Below are 12,657 nucleotides of genomic sequence, written 5' to 3'. Positions count from 1 at the left end.
GACACCAGGCTTATTTAGGGTCATAGACATGAGCCATAGAGAGAGTCACAGGTTCAAAGAATTTTAGAACGAGAAGGATGTTACAGATAAGCCACCAGATATAGCACATGGCTTTGACTAGCTGAGCAGATAAGTCTTCAAGATTTGTTAGGTCCAGATCCTTGGGGACACCACACACACCTCTGTTTTAGCTACTTATTGGGATGTAACAAATTATCTCATTATAACAAATATTATCTCGCTATAACAAATCATAGTGGTTTGCTATAACAACCATTTTGTTTATCTGTTCACAATCATGTAATTTGGGTAAGGCTTGGCTAGGACAGTTCATCTCTGCTCTACATGGCTGACAGGTTTGACTAGGGCTGAAGGGTACATTTGCAAGATGGCTTTGCTCCCATGGCTGGGAAGTTGGTGTTAACTGTTGACTTGAACTCAGCTGAGGCTGTTAGCCAGGGGCCTCTGTTCTGTTCTGTGTGGCCTCTTCACATGGACTAGATTAGACAACTCACAGGGTGGCAATCTCTGGATAGTCAAACTCCTTACGTGGTGGCTGGCTTCTTCCAATGTGCAAAAATGAAAGCTGCCAGGCCTTTTTAAAGCTTAGAATGGAAACTGGCACTCTGTCACTTCCTCTATGTTCTATTGGTTATAAAGAAGGTCACAGAATCAGCCCAGATTCAAGGGGAAAGGAAAAATACAGGGGTATATAAACACTGGGACTGTGGTTCATTGAAAACAACCATTGTAAAAGATTAGCCCACTCTCCTTCCAGCTTTTATTAAAAATTGAGCTTCCACTGACCTTTCTAGCCGGTAAATAATGTAGCTAGGTGAGCATTGGCCTGAGAGTTAGGAGACCTGAACTTCTTACCTAGCTTGACTATTAATTAACATTAGAGACATGGAGAATTCCCCTAACTCTGAAGTTTGTCTGGATAAACTTTGAAGTAGCCTCCATTTCTAAAAACAGAGTCTAAGGTCGTGGTAGGTTTCAGTTCCCAGGCAAGGCTTTGCATTTTCCTTCACGAGTCTTTCCCTTTCTCTTTGAACTGGTCTGTCTTGATCTCCATCCAGCTATCAGGAGACTAACCTAATCATTTATTTATTTCCTACACTCTGCTGATCTGTGCCTTTCTGATTTGTCCTTTTGACCTGCTTCTTTTGTGAGCTGGATGACCTTTAGCCAGCCACACAGCTTCTAGATGAACTGGGGATAAGAACCTCAGCTTCATGGGCTGTGGTGAGGATCAGATGGGAGAAGGTACATGAAAATCACTTTGCAAAATGGTACTGGGATGTGATGGCATTTTCCAGTCAGCCTAATGCCGCCAGATCCATCGTGTCAGATTCAGGTGTGTTTCCACCCCCAGTTCTGGTGACAACCAATCACCAACCAACTTTGATTCTTATTTCTCCTATTTATAATGAGGGAATACATCTGTCATTCGCATTTTCCTCTCAAAACATTCTATGACCCCAGAATTTTCTTGCTAATAACAGGTGACAAATTAGGTAAAATTATCTAAATTGGATTTACAGTTGATAGTATCACAACCAGGGCTGAGGTGCAGTGGGGCAGAATTATACAGAAGCAAAGCAAGCAAGGGGCTTCTCTTAATACTTTCTGAAAGTTAAAAATAAAAAAACCACAACTTTATATTTATTTTGTAAGATGTCATCTTCAGAGAGTTGACCCAACCAGATAGTGAGTGTCTTGGGAACAAGGATTTTGTCTTTTTTTTTTTTTTTTTTTAACCTCTATATTCAGTGACTAGAATAAATGCCTGGCTGAAAGAAACTCAATAAATGGGTTTTGAATAAATGAATGGGTGAGAAAACGCTCAGAGTGTAAAGAAGCTCAAGAAACAAGAGGCTTATTATTTTGATTTTAAAAACAAACATTTAAGTGATGGAGAACAATGTTAATTGGTATCTTTTGAATAGATTATTTAAACCAAACTTTTCACACTACAAGGCAATACTTTGTTGTTTTATGATGGTTATAGCTAAATTATTAATTTGATTTACTATAATCTGATTTATAACAATCTGAATTATTACTTTATCTTTTGAAAGGATCCATAAACTATTCACAGGTGGGGTCTCACAGGAACCAGAGGAAGTAAAATATGCCCTAGAACAAACTGCTGAGTCACACATTATGTACTTGATCCCTTAGCCAGCTTTCCTAGTCCAGTATCATTTAAGAACCAGAAAAGAGCAGATATTCACCTGGTACGATGGGGGCATCACTGAATATATCCCTCCTGACCAAGGAGTTCAGGCAACAAATGTATGAAACGGAAGGTTCTAGGCTACTGCTTTGACCTATTCTGATGGTGTTCAGATTCAATTATGTAAAGCCATGAGAAACCACAGCTGTGTAAACCCCTCCTCGTCAACACATTGAGAAATCAAGCACACACAGAAATTGCCTTGTTTGTATTTTCTGGGAATAGAGGAGAAGAGAAAAACAAAATAATAGTCATTAAATATTTTTGTACCAAGCATTGTGCTCAATTCTTTTTATACTCATTTACTCTTTAGAATAAACAGCCCAATGCAAGTTTCTCTCCACTGAATAGATGAGGAAAACTGAGGCTTGGATAATTAAGTCACCCATTTAAGATTACACAGCTAGTAAGGGGGGAAAGAATGGGAGCCTTTGCTTTTGCTGTCATCCCATCCAGCCTTCTACAGAGTCAAAAGAAGTTCACTTGTCTCTTCCTGCTTTTATATCATCACCTTTACTACCATTTGGCCCTCTGTTTGTCTTTTTTTTAAGTTTATTTATTTTGAGAGGGACAGAGAAAGCGTGAGTAGGGGAGGGGCAGAGAGAGAGAAAGAGAGAGACAGAACCCCAAGAAGGCTCTGCACTGCCAGTGCATAGCCCAACACAGGGCTTGAACCCACAAAACCATAAGATCACGACCTGAGTTGAAACCAAGAGTCAGACGCTTAGCCGACTGAGCCACCCAGGTGCCCCTGACCCTCTATTTTTATGTCTACAAGAACATACACACATTTCTGCAACCCCTCCATTGTGCTGAGTACAACCACAAGCACAAACTTGGGTGGCAACCACACAAAACCAAACTGCTTCTGGTGGTCTTCACACAGCCCATTGCATTTTCCTCCTTGCCCTGCCTGTAGTGTGTTCAGCTCCTTTTCCCAGTTCAAGTGTCACGTCCTCCAGGAAGCCTTCTCTGAGTCTTCCCCTCATCTCTACTGCCCAGTCTTTCCCACAATGCCTTGCATGTGTCGCTATTGTTAATTACTAATACCTAGTTAGGTATCCATCTCCTGCATTAGACTGTGAGTTCTCTGAGGACAGGGCCATGTCCGTCTTTTCAGTTAGACTATGACCTCCCTGGGGTTTGAGACTGTGTCCTCATTCTATTTGTAACTTCACTGCTGTGCCTAAACTAGCACAAAGCGGGGACTCAGTTGCGTCTACTGATTGGATCAAAAAGATTGCCAAGAAGGACATTAAAACATGATAAAAGTGTAGGTCATAGAAAGGTACTTCAATTCAGAGAAAAGGGGAAAAAGAAGAATATAGAAAGAAGGAAGGATAATATAAAGGGAGGGTGCCACGTTCCCTGTGGCATTCGAATTCCTCAATTTGAGTTAAACAGAAACAACAGTATGATTCCATTATTTCTAATTATTCATTATGATCATTTTAATAATTGCATAATTCACACATACCCTATGTCTAAGCAACGTTAGGAGTTTCCCAGTTAAAATTTGGGGGAAAAAACCTATCAAATATAATTCCTCATTAAAGATGTACTGGAAGCAGTAAACCATGCCTTTCAATCATCTTACAGAGTACAAGACCTTAATTATAAATCAGTCAAATGGATGAATTATTTTCATATTCCAGGGTATATGTTAATTTATGTCAAGTAAATCATCAGTGATGATGATTCTGTTTTTTTATTGCCCTGTGCAAGATATATTGATTTATCATTGTTATTTTAGCTACTCAACATCTAACATCCCTTCCTTCAATAATACACTCCATTGTTTTGGGGGGTATGTCCTATCCTGTATAGTCTTGGTAGAAGATAGCACCTACTTCCTACTTACAAAGAGGATTAACACCTCAGGTTTTCTGACCCATGGTAGCCAGCCAGTGGGTGGACACATGAGCTAGGCATCCAACTAAGGTTTAGTCAATTGGATGTTCTTGAGACGTTGAACTTGAAGTTGTGAGGGATGGTGGGAGGTCCTTCGTTGTTATGGAAGTCTTAGCAGGCTGACTCATGTGCTCTGCTTTATGACCTGTCCAGGCCTCCCAGAGCTGCCTTGGCATCTAATTTTTTTGTGTTATTTTCCAACCTGGATCTCCAAACTTCCATTGATTTTGTGAGCCTGGCATTCTCTGCATGAATCACCTGTATTTAAGTAGCCAATTTCTTTTGCTTAAAACTGAAAATGCTGTCTGAAATACCAGGTAAAAATTCTCAATTTAAGACACACATTTATATGTAGATTAGTAAAATCATTTGTATTCTTGTTTTGTGCTTAATAAAAATTACTGTTCTCTAAGAATTATTTTGAGATTCATTTTCTAGAAAATTACAGGAATTTATAAGTAAAACTATGTGATGAATTTCTCCATTTTGAATGAATAGTTTTTGTTGACATTCTATAATCTACATTCACTTTTAGAAAATTTAGCACCTGGTTCTAAATCAGGGAGTAAATTTGATCTAATATTAAACCTAACGGTGGCATTTTGTGTATTGAGGAAAGAGGTGAGGTAATGAGCACATTTTTACAGGCTTCTCACTTATGAAACTTCATCTCTCTTTAGTCTTTGCGCATCATCCTTCTATTCAAGTTGTATTTACTATTTAGATAGTTTCCTCAACTTTTCCAACATTATCTTTCAAAGATATTTTTTTAACTTATATAAGTTCTTATGATACTTAGTAATGGGCTTATAGTAATTGGCTTATATTTTTCTAATGTTGACATGTTTCCATGGTTCGATACTGAGATTTCAACACTGTTTTGATGATTTAAAAAAAGGAAAATATATCCAAGGCAGATGACATTGTGGTTGAAATGTGTAGCTGTGAAAACATCTGCTTGACTAAATTTAGAAAATGATTAACTTTTTTTTTCCTTGAGGCATTGCTTTGTTATCAAGCATCTATCAGACATATCAAAATGGCTAGTGCATTTTCAAAAAGTTTTTCAAGTCTGTCCTGAAGTGAAATTCTCATATAAAATGATGTATAGTGAAGTTTAAAGTCAAGTATTAAATCTCCTCATTTGACACATATTTGGAAAGAAAAGAAACCATTAGGAAATATTTTTGGAGGAGAAAAAATATATTTTCAGTGTCTACAGTAATATGTCATCTGAAAAATGAGGATATTAGGTTTCTTGTTGCTTAAGCGTTGAGTTTGGCATTTCATTCTTATGAAGGACCATCCTCTCTTAGGAATTTTAGGTAGGTGTAGATTCTCAGGGGCTCAAATTGCACATTGAATGGATAAGTCAACATTTCAGGATAAAAGCTGATATAAGAAAAAAACTCGAATTTATTAGGTTGTAGCTTTTTTTTTAAAGAAAATAAGGATGCAAAGAAAGGTCCTATGATCAATAAAAATAGGCTGTGTCACGACATCACAGGGGTTGGCTCCCTGTGGCAATAGCATCCAAATGAAGATCCACAGTATGTCTAATGTACTAAAAGATCTTACTCCTGAGGACAGAGGCAACAATCTTATCTGATAGGAAAATCTGTGGCTAAAAGTTGAATTTTTCCATATACTAAAATTAACATAACATTCATGACAGCTAGGATTAATGTGCGGGCACAAGATATTTTAGTCAATCTGAAGAAAAAAATTCATCCAAACTGAAAAACTCTGATGAGTGAAAATTAGAAAGTAAAATATAGTAACATTTAGGTTATCTGGAAACTAAGAGCTGGCAGGTCTAAGCATCTAAAAAGATTCCAACTATGGAAGTTAAAAAGGCAAATTGTCTCTGATAGCAAGGACTGAATTTGGGGGCAAGAGGTGGTCAAAATTAGATGAGGAGGATCTACCAGGTATTTCTCCTTTGTGTCTATTAGTAACACCAATTTAGGAGGAGATGAATGGGACTACAGTGTGTCAGGAGGGGGATAAATTACAGTTTTATAAATGATGAATAAGGTGTTTAAGAAGACGGGCAAGTCTGTCTATATTTTAGAAAGATTTCTGAGGAAAGAAGGGTAGAATTTTAAAATTTGGGTGCGTAACACATTAGTTAAATTGAAAACATCATACTAAACAGCATGCCCTAATAATGCTGATTGAGATAAATTAATGAAAAAATGAATGACTGAATTTATTCAGCAACTACTGACTGAATGTTGACCCTCCACCCTGTACTGGGCATAAATTCAACAAGGATAAATTGTATAATTGATAAGTATCTAACATCAATGATGGTACAAGTTGCAGTTTCCCCATAGGCCCTTGAAAGACCAATTTTTAGTACCATAGGAAAAAATGGAAAGTGCAAAACTATGGTCATTGCAAATTAGCTGTGGTAGTTTTTCAATAAATATGTGTTGGTTTGACTTTATGTATATAGTATAAAACCATAAAACCAAAACCATAAAAAATTCTAAAATTTTACCACAGACAACACCAGGAATTGATAAGTATTTCTCTTTATTCTTGGTCCCTATTAGTCTCACATCTCATTTTCTTCACTTTGTCATGGTTACTTGGTCTGTCTTCCTGAACACCTGAATTCAATTTTCTGTCATCAGGAAAACATGATGCTTTTCTGGTAAGTGATGAATGAAGAAAATTATAAAGCTCTAAAATCCTGCACTCTTCCCTGGTTAGAATCTTGAAACATACACCCAGTTCAGATCAGGTTCCCCATTTGTTACTGAGAAAGGGTGTTAGCTACCTGAGGGCTCCTACATTCTTTTTTTTTTTTTTTTTTTGAAGTTTGCCCCAAATAATCAAAGATGCAAACAATGTTTTCTGCTTGAAACACCCAGCTAGGATATTGAAAATAATTCTTTAGAATATAATTATTGATTCCTGAATTTTCATTTATTCAAAGTATTATAATCAATAAAGTCATTCTTTTTGATGATCAGACTATCTTACATTTTGCCATAAGAAGCCCCTTCAAGTTTTATGTTTTAGAGCTCCTATGTTTTAGAAACTTTCTTACTGATATTTGGACACAGTCTTATATTCACTCTATATTTTTCTCTCCCAGACCCGGAATCATCCATTTCTCTAAAGAACCCTAATTACTTTGCGTGGAAATGATATTTGCAAACCAAGATCTAGGCGCTAGGTATACTCATTGCTACTGGGCATCACTGCTTCTAGGTTCTTCCCAAGATTAGAAAAAGTAGGAAATACAGCAGATTTTAAAAAAATAAATAGATAAATTGATTCTAAAATTCATATGGGGGTACCTGGGTTGAGTGTCAGTCCATTAAGTGTCAGACTCTTGATTTTACCTCAGGTCATATTCTCATGGCCATAAGATCAAGATTCAGGTGGGACTCTGTGCTGGGTGTGGAGTCTGATTGGGATTCTCTCTCTCCCTCTCTCTGCCCCTCCCCTACTCATGGTGCCCCCCCTCAAAAAATAAAATAAAATAAAATAAAATAAAATAAAATAAAATAAAATAAAATAAAATAAAATTCACATAGAATTGGAAAATACCTAAATAGGCAAAATAATCTTTTTTTTAAAATTTTTTTTCAACGTTTTTTATTTATTTTTGGGACAGAGAGAGACAGAGCATGAGCGGGGGAGGGGCAGAGAGAGAGGGAGACACAGAATCAGAAACAGGCTCCAGACTCTGAGCCATCAGCCCAGAGCCTGACGCGGGCTGGAACTCACTGACTGCGAGATCGTGAACTGGCTGAAGTCGGACGCTTAACCGACTGCGCCACCCAGGCGCCCCAAAATAATCTTGAACAAGAAGAATATACACTACCTGAAATCAAGACTTAGAACAAAACTCCAGTAATCTGGACAGAGAGGTACTGGTTTAAAGTTAAACTAGATCAATGGACCATAACAGGGGGTCCAGAAATAGATACACACTTATGGTTGATTGATAATTGACCAAGGTACCAAGTTAATTCAATGGAAGAAAGGAAAGTCTTTCTATAAATATTTCAGGAAGAACTACATATCTGTATGGAAAATGATGAACTTTGGCCCATGAATGCATTTTTGAACCATGAGTTCAAATTGATATTTCCAGGTAAAATTTAGTTTTACAGAGTTTTTACTGACTTTTTTTGTTTTTTATATTTGTGTGTCTCTTTTCTCTTACACTGACAATCCATGGTCCTAACAGCAGTTAATATTTCTTTGCAGATCTTTTTGCCTTTAGAATATATCCCTCTATGGGTCTATAATCAGAATACTATCTTTAAAAGTCACTTGAAATGATTATTTTCTTTATACAGTTATGTTACCAATTAGATATATGTTGGGTTCATTTGTTTATTCTATATATCTGTTCATTTTCAATGATAAGGTTTGTTTTTTCTTTTTTTTTTTTTTGACTATGTGAAACATTTAAATGGTTCAAAAGTCTAAATTATATAAAAAGGTATACTTGGAGAGGACTCTCCCATCTCTTATCCATTCTACCCCATCTACCATCCCACTTAAGTTGGCATTGGTTGGTTTTTGATTTATCCTTTCCATGTTTCCTTCTGAAAAAAAAAAAAGCAAATAAACATGTATTTTATGTTCTATTTCTTTTATATTTAACAATATATCTGGAAGATTAAGTAAAATGAGGATGTAGGAAATTTTCTCATTATTTCTTATGTTTGCATACGACTGCACAGCACTACATTGCATAGGTGTACAGGATTCAATCAGCCACTTTTGCTGTGTATATATGCACTATATCCAACAAGGTCTTGCTAGACAGTCACACTGGGCTCTTTCCAGTATCTGATGGTATTCACTTTCTAGGACTGCTGCAACAAATTACCACAAACTAGGGGGCTTAAAACAACAGAAATGTATTTTCTCATAGTTCTGAAGTTCAGAAGTCTGAAATCTAGGTGATGGTTGGGTTGGGCTCCCTCTGGAAAACTCCCAGAGAGAATATTTCCTTGTTTCTTCTAGCTTTGGTGGTTCCAGGGATCATTTGGCTTATGGCTACATGACTCCCATCTCTGCCTCCATTTCTACATGGCCTTCTCTGTGTGTCTTCTCCTCTTCTACCTCTTATAAAGACACTCAATAGGTTTAGGGTCCACCAAGATAATCTAAGATGATTTCATTTTGAGATCCTTAACTTAATTACATCTGCAAAGATCCTTTTACTATTTTTTTTGTTTCTTTTATTACAGAGAGAGAAAATGTAAGCACGGAGTCCGGTGTGGGGCACAGTCCCACGACCTTCAGTCCCATGACCTGAGTGGAAATCAAGAGTTGGAACCTCAACCAACTGACCCATCCAGGTGCCCCAGATCCTTTTTCTGAAAAAAGAAAGAAAAAAGTCAATCACAGGTTCTGGGGATTAGGATATGGCTATATCTATTCAACACAATACATTGGCTATTATAAACACTTGCGGAAGGAATAACATTCCACATGTGGTTTTATATTTGTGGGGGCAAAGTTGGTTCTTAGAAGTAGGATTTCTGTGTCAAAGGGCAAACAATATATAATTTCGCCAAATTCCCCTCCATAGGAATTGTACTATCATTTTATACTTCTTTCAGGTATGGTTTTCTGCAGCTTTGCTACCAAAGTGTACTGTCAAATTTTGTGGGTTGTTTTGTTTTGTTTTGTTTACTAATCCAAGTGGTATTTCAGGGTAGTTTTAATTTGCATTACAAGTTTTTAACTCTTGATTTCATTATCATTATTAATGAAAGTGGGGCATTTATTCAATAGCATGTGAGTGTATGTAAAGTGCTTGGCACTCTGAAACTCCAGGGGTAAAGAGTTAATTAAAAAGAGGGTAATGACCTCAAGGAGGTCACCGTCCAGTAGGAATGATTTTTGAGAGCAACAGAATATGACCAGTATTTTTATTTATTTTTGTTTCATGCGGAATATTACACGTGGGTGAAAAACTATCAAAGTAATAATTTATATTTCTTGCATTTTTTTAGAGAAGATCTGGAGTTCTACATTTTCATCAGCAAATAAAGGCTAGATATAATGGATGAGATGAAGTTAGTGCATGAATGCCTGCTTTTGGTACTACCAAGTTTTGGCAGTGTCACGTGTTTACTGTACGTTGTCATTTATCTCTTCGTTTATTCAGTTGTTCTGCCCTTTGACTAGACTGGAAGCCTTGGAAGTCAGGAGGCTGTATCTTATACATCTTTTTATCCTCAAGGTTTAGATTCATGCCTTGTACACAGCAAATGCTCCATAAATGTTTGATTACAATGACAGCTTGCTCTACAATAGAAAGTTTGAATTCCCTAAGACAAGTCCATCCTATTTTTGAATCAAAGGTATCTTCTTCTAAAGGAATGGGGCAGTGAATACTCTGACATACTATGTATAACCAGGTACAGTCCAAGTTGCTGTGACAAAGACACCTAAAATGCTTTAAAAGAAAAGGTTATTTTTCTCTTGCAACAGTCTTGGAGGGTTTGTGGCCCTTTTTGAGATGTTCTCTGGGTACCCAGGCTGACATCATCCTGGGTGTGGGGCTTCCATCTCTGGATCTGAGTTCACCCATGTTATTGGGTTTATTATAGCTGAATATATATTTTTATAGCTGAATAATATTTCTTTGCATGAATATGTTCTCATTCTATCAATGCTATTTTGACAACTCTAAAAATAAAGAGAGGCTCTAGCAACCAGAAGATATGTTTTTGCATGCCTGGATGAGATAAATAGGACTATTTTAGCTCTTTATTCATCTTATTTAAGAAACTTTTATCGACTGCTTCTAGAGTCTAAATATCATGCTAGTTATGAGAATACAAAGCATTGCAAATCCCCAGCTCTTGCTCCAAGTTACAGGTTCCCCTGAATGAGAAAATGTTGTGTTGTCCTAATTGGATGGAAACCACATGGTTTTAAACAGCCAGCTTAAGTACTTGCTCAAATTTTGTCAAAATTTGGAGCATCAAAGGATCCAGATGCCAGTAAGTAACGCTACAGATCTCTTGTAAGAAATCTCCAGGCCATCCTTCATCTCAAAGTTTTGCTTGAGGTTACAGGAACTTAGCCTTAAAAAGCATACCGGCCTGAGAGTCAGGTCCCTCAGGTTCTATTTCTGGTTCTGCTACTGGATTCTTATGCAGCCTTGCACAACACAGAGAATGTGCACTCCTATATAAAGCAAGAGACAAGATCCTGAGGAGCAAGGGAACTTTATACCCTAAGTGAAGTTGGGTCCCAGGAACCAAGGGGACTGGCTGGACTCCTCACCCAGAGTCTGGGGATGCTCTTCCTGCTGTCAAAGCCATTCATTTTAGTGTGAAATTGGAGCTCCAATTTTAGTATTGTCGAGGGACATCGATTCGCTTCCTGGTGTGAATCCTGAGCCAAAACGGAAAATGGTTTGCATTTTAAAAGCCTTGAAACTTTCTTACTGAGATGTTTTTGTGGTTCACGTTGCACTAGAGTGAACTGGGTGGGTAGCACACACCAAGCAGTGAAAGTGTGGGAGCTCTGGGCCTCTCTGGATGGGGTTGGCGGATGCTGTCCAGCGGCTTGGGGAACTCTGGAAACAGAAGTCGCGTCGCCTCTCCCCCTGCGCAACTACATTTCCCTGGAGAACTTGCGGCACACGGCCTGTTGAAGAGGAAGAACGTGCTCAGACCTAACCCATTGACTCCCATCGTGCCTAAGACACTCCAGCCTGATTGAAGGACTTTTTTCGCAGTGCATTCTGGGACTTGTAGTACAGCCTGTGCAAGGGGCAAGCTTCTTTGTGATTCGCGGCGCCGACTCTGCGCTCCGGGCGCGCCCCCGCGAGGCGGGTCCGAAAGGCGCGCGCTTGCGCCGCGCCCGAAGGGCCCGCCCTCACCTCCCGCGGGGCGGGGCCGTCGGTTTAGCGTCGACACCGCCTTCCTGCACCGCCCTTCGCCGGACCCGGCCCGCCCCTTCTTCCTGGAGCCACAGCTGAAGCGGCGGCGGTAGCGGCGGTGGCCCGGCGGGGGGCGGCGAGTGGCCCGCGCGACACGCGCCGGCCCGGACCTTATGCTGTGACTCGCGCGGCGCAGGCGCCTCCTGCCCCGCCGGCGGGGCTCGGGTTTCCCGCGGCGGGATGTTCTCCCGAAGGAGCCACGGGGATGTGAAGAAGTCCACCCAGAAGGTGCTGGACCCCAAGAAGGACGTGCTGACCCGCCTGAAGCACCTGCGGGCGCTGCTGGGTGAGGCGCGAGCCGGGGCCCCGGGCTTGGGGGCACCTGCCCGGACGCCGGCCGGACGAGGGTCGGGACTGGGATGCAGACGGCATCGGGGGTTGGGGGGGGCGGCGTCAGACCCTCCTCTCTGGCGCCCGGCATTGTTCCCCAACAGCGAGCACTCTGGCCCTCGGGCTCTGCCCTGTCGCCCAGAGTGTAAATTTACCCCAGATTCGTGCCGGGTCACCTCGAGGCCGGTGGAGCCGTGACTCTTTCCTCCCCAGCAAATCCTGGACTCCAGGTGCT

The 12,657-nt window shown here is 39.7% G+C and overlaps 1 protein-coding gene across 6 annotated transcripts in view; it reads left to right on the top strand.

The window, feature by feature from the left end:
- Positions 1–12,141: 12,141 nt before the first annotated feature.
- The window catches only part of RALGAPA2 (Ral GTPase activating protein catalytic subunit alpha 2), a 329,216-nt gene continuing 328,700 nt past the window's right edge, over positions 12,142–12,657 (top strand). For 3 of the 6 annotated variants that reach the window (XM_040447849.1, XM_040447847.1, XM_040447848.1), the window contains exon 1: positions 12,144–12,378. In XM_040447849.1, coding sequence (XP_040303783.1) covers positions 12,273–12,378 — 106 coding nt within the window. In that variant the 5' untranslated portion in view covers positions 12,144–12,272. Of the gene's footprint in view, positions 12,379–12,657 lie in introns of all 6 variants that reach the window. The other 3 variants (XM_040447850.1, XM_040447851.1, XM_040447852.1) reach the window with 2 other exon arrangements.

Source organism: Herpailurus yagouaroundi, unplaced genomic scaffold (assembly GCF_014898765.1).
Source record: "Herpailurus yagouaroundi ecotype Mexico unplaced genomic scaffold, PumYag 196, whole genome shotgun sequence".
NCBI classification, from domain to species: Eukaryota; Metazoa; Chordata; class Mammalia; order Carnivora; family Felidae; genus Herpailurus; species Herpailurus yagouaroundi.
This window is presented reverse-complemented; position numbering and strand designations above follow the sequence as displayed.